At 37.6% G+C, this 9,520-nt stretch overlaps 1 protein-coding gene across 5 annotated transcripts in view; it reads left to right on the forward strand.

The window, feature by feature from the left end:
* The window catches only part of LOC113802379 (tRNA (32-2'-O)-methyltransferase regulator THADA), a 10,095-nt gene extending 1,069 nt beyond the window's left edge, over window positions 1-9,026 (forward strand). For 3 of the 5 annotated variants that reach the window (XM_027352947.2, XM_027352948.2, XM_027352949.2), the window contains exons 2-10: window positions 145-266; window positions 684-769; window positions 1,037-1,149; window positions 1,614-1,919; window positions 2,786-6,854; window positions 6,970-7,126; window positions 7,291-7,467; window positions 7,614-7,699; window positions 7,840-9,026. In XM_027352947.2, the coding sequence (XP_027208748.2) occupies window positions 170-266; window positions 684-769; window positions 1,037-1,149; window positions 1,614-1,919; window positions 2,786-6,854; window positions 6,970-7,126; window positions 7,291-7,467; window positions 7,614-7,699; window positions 7,840-8,352 (5,604 nt within the window). In that variant the 5' untranslated portion in view covers window positions 145-169 and the 3' untranslated portion in view covers window positions 8,353-9,026. The remainder of the gene's footprint in view (window positions 1-144; window positions 267-683; window positions 770-1,036; window positions 1,150-1,613; window positions 1,920-2,785; window positions 6,855-6,969; window positions 7,127-7,290; window positions 7,468-7,613; window positions 7,700-7,839) is intronic. The other 2 variants (XM_027352950.2, XM_070136710.1) reach the window with 2 other exon arrangements.
* Window positions 9,027-9,520: the final 494 nt, after the last annotated feature.

Consider the following 9,520-nt stretch of genomic DNA (forward strand, 5'->3'; position numbering starts at 1 on the left):
AAGGGTTAGGCAGTTGCATAGTATTACATCACAAAAAATTCAGGCCCCGTCATCATAGAACAAAAATTCTCTTCCTTCCATGTGTATTGGTATCAGTAGTTAACCCCTTTTACTAGTAAATAATCATCATTTCTTAAATTTCAGATAGAGTAACTTGCATATACTAAAAATGCGGTTGACAGCCATCGAGACAGAATCAACTGTTGCGATAAAAGGAGGGAAAGTTCGTGCAACTAACATGGAGCGGCTTGTCCTTAGTCTACCCGGTAAGTTGCCAGTTTACCAGGTGAAAAAGGCGGTAAAGGTTTCCAGATCCAATAAAACATGATTAATATGTATGTAAGGCTTTAATTTGTAAGATTTTCCTGTAATGTACTTGTTCTTTGGACAGTGCAAGTATTTTGAATTTGGGAATTAAGATTCAGAAAGACATATTTAACCAAAGAAGTGTATGGAGAAAAGAATTAATCATGTATATATTTTTAATGTCATGAGGTGGACATTCTTGTAATTCAGCAAATACATTTTTGCTTTCTTTTATATATAACATTTTTGATTACAACTTTTAATTTCTTATTTGAAGCATATTACTTCTTACTCTATGATTTTGCTTCAATGTTCTTATTGTAGTATTGTGGATTTAGAATTGTTTTTATAATTTTGTGTATTTGCTTTTGTTGTAGACGATGCTGGAATGGAAATCAAAGTTGCCTTCAATGAATTAGTTGCCCCAGAAAGCCCACTTCAGCAGATAAGTGCTGTAGAGAAGGTATTTCTATAGACTTTGTTATAGGTGGTATGAATTCATCTCTCTAGTTTTAATTGTTGCTGCTATAGATTTAAGAGTGAATATATTTATACATTGGGAGATGCAGCGGGTTTAAAGAAAACTCATTTATCTACTGAAAATTTCATGTCATTATTATTTATTGATTATACTGTTTATGAAATGTTATACCAGTGCCTTAGGGAAATAGTAGTATATCCTACTAAATGTTTTTTTTTCCATGAACTTGCAATAATATGAATGTTCCAGCTGTCAGACCTGAGTGGGATGTCAGATGACAATGCCAAGTTCTGTGTCTCTGTTCTAACTTCGGCTCTGCTGCAGCTCAACCCCAAAGTGCAGCTTAGGAATAAGATCTTTAAGTAAGTGCAAAGTGAGAGATTGGTTTCTGTATGTTAGTTAGTGTATATGTCATTGTGTTTTTTTGAAATGTGTATATGGGATATAGAATGCTGATTTTTGTAGACACTGGTTATATGGTTTATGTATTGAATTTTAACTGATTTTGTGTAACTTTGACACCCCTTTGAATTTGAGATGTGTTGGAATATAGGTATTTTACAATAAGTCTCCGAATATATGTATGATTTTTTTCATTATCATCATCACGCTCATTGTTCTCATCATCATTTTCACCAAAATCATTTGTCAACATTATCAATTAATCCTGTTACCATTATCACCATTTATAATTTTTGTCACTATCAATATTGTTGTCATTGTCACTATCATCTTTGCCATCATTTTCCACATCACATCACACATTCAAGTATTTTTAACCCAGACACCATCACATATAATACATCTTCTCCCCCCCCTCCCCCAGAACCCTCCCCACTATGGGTTGTAATAATCCAGAGCTTTACAAAGCAACGATCTTGAAGGTCATCGTGGCAGGACTCACAGACCCCAAGACATCCCAGTCTGTTGTTTTCGGTATACCTCTCTTGGTGGAAGCTAATGGTGCTCTGCTTGTGCCCAGAAGTGGTAGAGAGAAGAAGGGAGGAGATGAGAAAAAAGTAGTTGAGAAGGAAGAACAAGCAAGAACAGACAAGGTGATAACACCTGACCTTCACCCTGTGGTGTTTGGTGCACTGCTGCATGGCATTACGCAGCTGTGGCAAGATTTCTTGTAAGTAGTTATTTATGGTTCCGTTTCATAAAGTAGGTTTAGTTTTTAGTTATAGCTTATAATAGAATCCTCGGATAAATGGAGGTTGTGGTATTTAAGTTTGTTGATTTGTGCTTTTCAGTGGTAAGGCAGCCCATTTGCTTATTTCACATTATGGGCATGTGATGTAAGATGTGTTAAAGAACAACGCTATAATTGTCTGATTTTATGTAAAGCATTTACAACCAGAGTTTGGAGTTTATTAAAGTGAATTGGCTATTGTGTGATATATAATTTCCAAAATATAAATTTTTATTACATGGTAAAATTATTTCATTATGGAATTTTGTTTCACATGTAAGTAAATAACAATTATTACACAATTATTTTTCTTTGGCACTGTTTGATATTTAGTTTGAACTTTTTACCTCTGCTGAGGAGGTTATGTTTTTGTTTGCATTGAATTGTTTGTTTGTTAGCAGGATAACTCAAAATGTTATCAACAGAATTTTCAGAAATGTTTGCCAGAGGTGTGTCTTAGCTTAACTTAGATTTCATTAAATTTTGGTGGTGATGCGGATCATGATCTGGATCCAGGAATTTTTTGAATGATTGCATTACTACCTCTATTACCTTACCTCCGACAAGGAAGTTATGTTTTTGGATGTCACCTGTGTACTTGAGAAACTCTTTACATGTGAATATTTTTATTGCATCTGTGACATTATTGCCTTGGCAAGGGGTATGTGCTCTCTGAGTGCTTCTAGTTTAAAAGGAACTCAGTATTCTGAAGTTTAGACTGCAGTTTTGTATTTTCTTCCAGAATTAATTCAAAGATACATGTTAAAGTACTGCTCATATATTTGATTAAATGTATGATCTTTCAGAATAGCATCATCAGCTGCTGAAGCAAGCACAGTCCTACAGCATCTGCAACAGCTAGTAAAGAGTAGCACCATGTATGTACAACAGCACTTTAGCAATGATGCTGGTGATATGCCTCAAGAGCTGCACTCACTGAAAAATGCAGTATTTGAGGTAATTCAGCATCCCTCCTGTCCACTGGACCTAAGAACTAATTGTGGACAGTTGGTGGCCACCATCACAAAGACTTTACATAATGGAAATCTCCAACAGGTACTACAAAGTTACCGTTTTGATGAAGAACAATCTGAACTCCCAACTTTGGCTCAGTTAGCTCTTCTTAATGGCATTTTGTCTATCTCACAAGGAAGAGACTTATATGTGCAGCAGGTGTGTGGCACTTGCTTGGGTACAGATGTTTTACAAGCAGTGTTAAAACCTGGCATGCAGTCCAATGATGGAAACATTGCTATTAGTGTGATCAGAGTTGTCCACCAATGGACCCTACGGACACTAGAAGCATTCCGTTTTCCGGGTGAATTAGATATGTTAAGAAAAGTTTTAGACCCAAGTTCCACACTTATGGTCCGCCTCCTTGAGTATATGTGGCTAGCATGGGATCATTTCTTGGACAGTGTCAAGAATGCTACTAAGGACAGTTTTGTTAATTACATGAAGATACAACAGACCCTCTCTGTTGAAGTAAGTGGACAGCACTTCCTGGGTGTTTGTAAAGTATTGCTGGAAGATTTATGCTCCAGGAAATTCAGATTCAGTGCAGTAAGCTGTATGGTTCCTGTAGTTGGTGCTCAGAATTTACTACTATCCTATCCTCAACTTCCTCATACACTGTTAAACCAACTGAGGGACCCAGCAGTTGCCAGTCACTCAGCAGAGCTTTTAGAGGCTCTCTTCACTCAGCACCAGAAAGAGGTGTCAGTGGATGAGTGGCAGGATTTGTGGCTCTCGACATTCCTGGACTTGTTTTCAAAAGAGATGCAGACATATGGTTACGAACTACTTTTCAAGAAGTTGTTGTTCACGTGTCCTGAAGCTCTAAGTGTTGCTGTGAAAAAACTTGTTGAGTTGGCAAAAAATCCTGTGAGTGAGAAATTGTGTCTGCTTATCATGTGTGTCAAAATAGGTAGATGTTCACCCATTTGGTTAAAGAAGTGTCAGCAAAATAAAATAGAAAGTGATGAACAAATGTGGAAATCTATTTTACCATATGAAACAATCAAGCTTTGTCTTTGGCATACAGATGAGTCTGTCAGAACTGCAGCATTTAGCCTGTTGTGTGAAAGTCCAAAGTCAACAGAATTACCAGAGAAAGAAGAATTAGAGTTTATATATGATTATTATTTGTACAATCTCACAGCTCAGAGTCCAGCTTACAGGCAGCACTTACTCAAGAGTACGAAGAAGCTATTCCTCAGAATTAAAGAAGGGACAATGGCTTTAACAAAATCGTCCAAGAGTAAAGGTGATAGAGAACATGGGAAAGACATCCTGAGACTACAGAAAGAGTTCTCTTCAAAGTTGTTCTGGCAGATGGTGAAAAATCTTTATAATGGGGCAAACAGCATGCGGAGAACTATGTCATTACAGGTGCTAGAGCTTTTTCAGACTATATTAAGTGGTTGCTACAATGATCTAGAGATAACAAAATTGTGCCAGAGCAAAGTTTATACTGACACGCTCATCAGTGTCCTTGATGACTCATATGAAACTAACAAAGTCATTGCTCTGATGCTATTACAAAGCACACCTAAGACATGTGAAGATCCTGAAGACACTCAGAGAATTCATGCACTGATCAAAGCAGCTTGCACATTGGCTTCAACGTGTAGGCCTCCAGACACTATAACTGCTGGATTTTTGTTCAAGTACTTATCTAGCCATCCTGTGGCAATAAGCATAGTGAGAGACAACATAAAAGATAGTACTTCAACAGAAAATGCAATAGCATTATTTTGTATATTTGTTTTACAATTTCTACAAAAGGAAGTTCAAACTGCAAAGGAAAATCTCCTAAAAGCAGCTTCATCAGGACCCATGTATGGACTACTACTATGTGTTAGGATGTTGTTGTCTGACATTCCAGAAACTGATATAACAAAGGACCACCACACATGGCAAGAAATTCTAAAGATAGTGTTACAGGTCTGTTACCAGGTGTCAGAACTGGTGGCTCCTGTTGTAAGAAATTCCTCTCCCGAAGGTCATTTGCCAATGGACCTAAATCCTGAGAGTCTTGAAGTGCTAAGAGCCACATTACAGCAATCCCTAGGAAACCACCACAATGAACAGGATGTTGTGCTGTCAGCAGAAGCGACACCACAAGAATTAGTAAAGGCACAAGCTGTGAATGCACAAATGTTATTGCTGTGTGCCTGGAGGTGTGTAAAAGAAATTTCTCTTATACTGGGAGATGTTGTGCAAAAAATGCCCCTATCCCCTAGAACAGATGCATTATTAACAAATGAAGATGTAGTAATGATTGGACAGTACTTCATAACTCAGTTGCTTGAGACCAAGCATAGGGGGGCTTTTGAACAGTCTTATGTAGGCTTTGGCAGAGTTTGTGAAAGATTATGGAGCTGTGAAGAGGAAGAACTAAGGAAATTGCCAACATCTTGGGTAGAAGATCTGCTGGCTACAATACAGGATGAAAGTGACACTCGTCTGTGTGCCACGCGCCGAAGTGCAGGAGTGCCATTTATAGTACAGGCAGTGTTATCTTCTGAGCCTAAGATGATGGGAGCCTCATGCTTAAAAACCACAATGAACACTCTCTTGCAATTGGCAGAAGAGACTCATTACTGTGGCTCAGAAGCCAGAATTCATTCATTTAATATTCTCAGAGCAGTATACAGAGACACTAGATTAGGGGACTTAATAATTCCTTATGTATCTCAGGGAGTAAAAGCAGCTATTGAAGGATACAGGGGCAACTCATGGGCAGAAAGAAACTCGGCTGCACTCTTGTTTGCTGCATTGATTACACGTATGTTAGGTGTAAAACGGACACAGGACGATCTTAGTCGGAAAAATGCCATGTCTGCTCAGGTTTTCTTCAAGCGATATCCAGATCTGTATGATTTCTTGAAAATTGAGCTAGAAAATGGAGCTGCCGGTGTTAAAGAGGGCAAGCTTGTACCAGCTTTGTTTCCTGTGCTCTTGCTTCTTGCTAGACTCGCACCTGCTCCTCTTGAAGGTCGTATGTCTGCCATCTCTCTTGCGTCCTTTACTCCAGCTGTATTGCAGTGCTCTGCATCATCTGTGCTACAATTGCGTGCTCTAGCTTCCCATGCTCTCGTTCCTCTGGTTAATCCTCACCAACTTGAAGGAGTGATAGAGCAAATATCTGCCAGTGCATCATTATCAAATCAAAATTCTCTCCATGGCTGCTTGTTATGTCTTCTTAAATTGGTGAAGAACTTTGAAGAGACAATCTGCAATCTAACCAATAACATGTTGATAATGAAAAGTTTATTGACTGTGATATGGTCAGCCAGTCAAAAGAACCCTTGCTTGGTAACACGTGCATCTGCTCTTGAACTTTACACATTCCTGGCCCAGAGGAAGTTACTACAAGAATCTACACCAGAAGTTGTTGGAGTTGTTTCAGATGCATGTACAGTCATAAAGACAAATGATCTAGTTTTACAAAGTATGCCTTGGTCAGCTTTATGTCAGAAACAGGCAACAAGGTTTTTACTGACCACTGCTTATAATTTACAGGAGGAACAGGACATTACTATAAATACACTGATCAGTCATAGTTGCTATGAGGTGAGACTTTCTACCCTGGAGCACATAGAAGGAATGACACACCTTGATGTGCCCATTCTTATGCACCTTCTGAGGTGCATCCACACAGAAGATCATCCAGAGTGTCTCTCACTAGTCTACAGCATCCTAAGTAAGCAACTCTCATCCCTAAATTATGGAAAAGAAATGATTGGGCAAGACCAGTTAGTGGAACTTTTATATCACATCATCTCCATTGCTAAAGAGGAAACGTGCTTAGAACTTATGAAAAGGATGATTCAACTGAGTTCTGTGTTAATGATTACATTGCTGTCAAAGGTAAGTATGTTTTTTACACATGCTTTCTGTGATATTTCTTATAGGGATTATTACTGAATATATATATTTTTTTACAAGGGTTACCTTTATTACCATTATTTATTTACCTACCCAGCAGGAAACTTCTGTTGCAACAGAGAAAGCCATTCATCGGTGGTTAGAAATGATTTTGAGTTTCTCACTGAGTGAAAATGATACAGACACTCGCCAAACCACAGCACAAGCTGTGTGTGACATTCTTCCTCATCTGGTTTCACATCCTTGTATAACAGGTAGGGGACTGACTGTAATTTTGGCAAATAGATTGGATAACTTGTTTGTAACATACATTTTCAGTGTATCTATTTCATTATACTGTGGTAAACCTTCCTGAAAACTCTCAATTGCTTTGAATATAGCACAGATTTATGACCTATTTTATGTTTCCTTTTGAAAGACAAAACCAGGTTGGTGGTGTATGAGGTCATAACAACAGAGCTACAGGATGACAGTGACTGTGTTCGTGATATAGTGTCATATGGAGTGTCTGGTTTGTTGAAACATCATCATCATGGAAGACAACAATTCTGTCTGCAGCCTACAAGGGTCATGGAGAAAGTGTGTGGACTAATTGGTAAGGGTGTAGAAAAGATTCTTCATTCAAATTATAAAAGTAACTGTAATTCAATATAGAAGCTGAAGGAAATGCAATGTCCATGTTTTATCATACCTATTAATATAACTGTTGACATAATTATTTCAAGAATGATTTTATTCCAGCATCTTGTACATGGCCAGAGGCTTCATCATTATTAGTGAAACTTTCCCTGAAAGAGGACATGCCTGAGGGTTTTGGACTGGCACAGGTAGGGTTATGTGTTGAAGCTTTTCATATCATGATGCCTTTTTATGGTTAATGTTTAGTAAAAACAAGAAAAGAAAAAAGACAAATGTAATTATCATTTCAGATTCCCAAGTCCTTGCTGAATTGTTTAATTTATTTCAGGAGGATGATCGTGTCTTTGACAAAGGAGAGATGAACATCTACAGTGAAAAGATTATTGTCTCGCAAGCAATGTTAAAAGGGCTCTCAGATGCCCTTACATTGAATTCATTTGCTTCTGCCTCAACCCTAACCTTCCTAAAGAGTCATGTTGTTCCATTTTTATGTGCACCAACAGTCAGGCAAGACAAGATACCAGAAGATGTATGGCAAATCATAAGCCAGAAGGAGGATCAGTTACTTTCACTGAATCAGTTGCTCTCTCTATTAGAGTATGATATTTTCTACATATATGAGCAAATCATGTCTCTCAAAGATACAGCATTATTTTGTGTGAGACATGTGGATCTCTGGCTTATGAGGCTGAGCTGTCGGTCTGCTATCTGGGCACGATTCAGTCCTTTAATTGATAGGGAATCAAGCCTTGTGAAGTCAGTGGTTGAGGGACTAAACCAGAGTGTATTGAAAAATAGTTTCCTTTGTCAGATCATTGAAGAGTTGTCTTCTGTAAGATAAAACTGGTGTGAAGCTCAAGGGAGAAAATGCTTTTTGAAAGCAGTAAAAAGCAAAATTTGGAGGAAGATTTATGAGCGGAAAAGAAATGGTTAACTTTTTTGTGTATGTCTGTCTCAAATTGACTGTTAATATTTTTGTAAGCATATGTCAGTTTAGTATATTTTCCTGAGAAGATAGGGATGAATTATTTTATTGTAAATAATGTGATGAAATTTTAATTTTTAGAATATGTCTTAGAAGACATTATTTGTGCAATAAGTGATGTTATTGTGATTAATTTAAATTATATTTTTCTTGTGTCCACTGACCAAAGTTAATTGAAAAAATACATAATCTAGATATCAGTTGATTATTCTCAGTGTTGTTTTGTCATTAAATTTTCTTGATATGTTTATGAATTATAAAACCTTTACACTGTGGAGATCTGATGTTTATGTGTAAATGAGTTTATGAAGCACAAGATAACCTGAACTGTAAAAGTAGAAAGAAAGAAAATTAATTGTTAACACGCTTATACTGTATGATGACTTCGTTTTTAATTGTTATATTTTTGTGGAAGATATTTTCTCATTTAACTTATTTTTGTAGTAACTTATGCAATAGTGTTTGATATTTCTGAAAAGTTGTAATGAAGATTGACTTCATTATAATGATCATATAAATTGGGATTCCTGGATTTTTCTTTGATAAATTTCAATACCTTTGGGAAAAAAGAAAGTTAAAAAAACACTACTATAATATATAAAGAAAAATGAAGTAAATTATATTTAAAGGCAAATGAAGGTTAAATCATAACACAAGCTCCACTGGAATAGCATTTATCATGTTAAATTCAAAATCCGTAGAACTATTGTTAAATAGTTGGAGAGCGAGAGCAAGAGGGAGTGGGAGTGGGAGTGGGAGTGGGAGTGGGAGTGGGAGTGGGAGTGGGAGTGGGAGTGGGAGTGGGAGTGGGAGTGGGAGTGGGAGTGGGAGTGGGAGTGGGAGTGGGAGTGGGAGTGGGAGTGGGAATGGGAGTGGGAGTGGGAGTTGGAGTGGGAGTGGGAGTGGGAGTGGGAGTGGGAGTGGGAATGGGAGTGGGAGTGGGAGTGGAAGTGGGAGTGGGAGTGGGAATGGGAGTGGGATGGAAAAGGAGACGAAGAAGAAAAAGATGTAGTAGGAGGAAAGA

This window comes from Penaeus vannamei, chromosome 22, assembly GCF_042767895.1.
Source record: "Penaeus vannamei isolate JL-2024 chromosome 22, ASM4276789v1, whole genome shotgun sequence".
In the NCBI taxonomy this organism is placed as follows: Eukaryota; Metazoa; Arthropoda; class Malacostraca; order Decapoda; family Penaeidae; genus Penaeus; species Penaeus vannamei.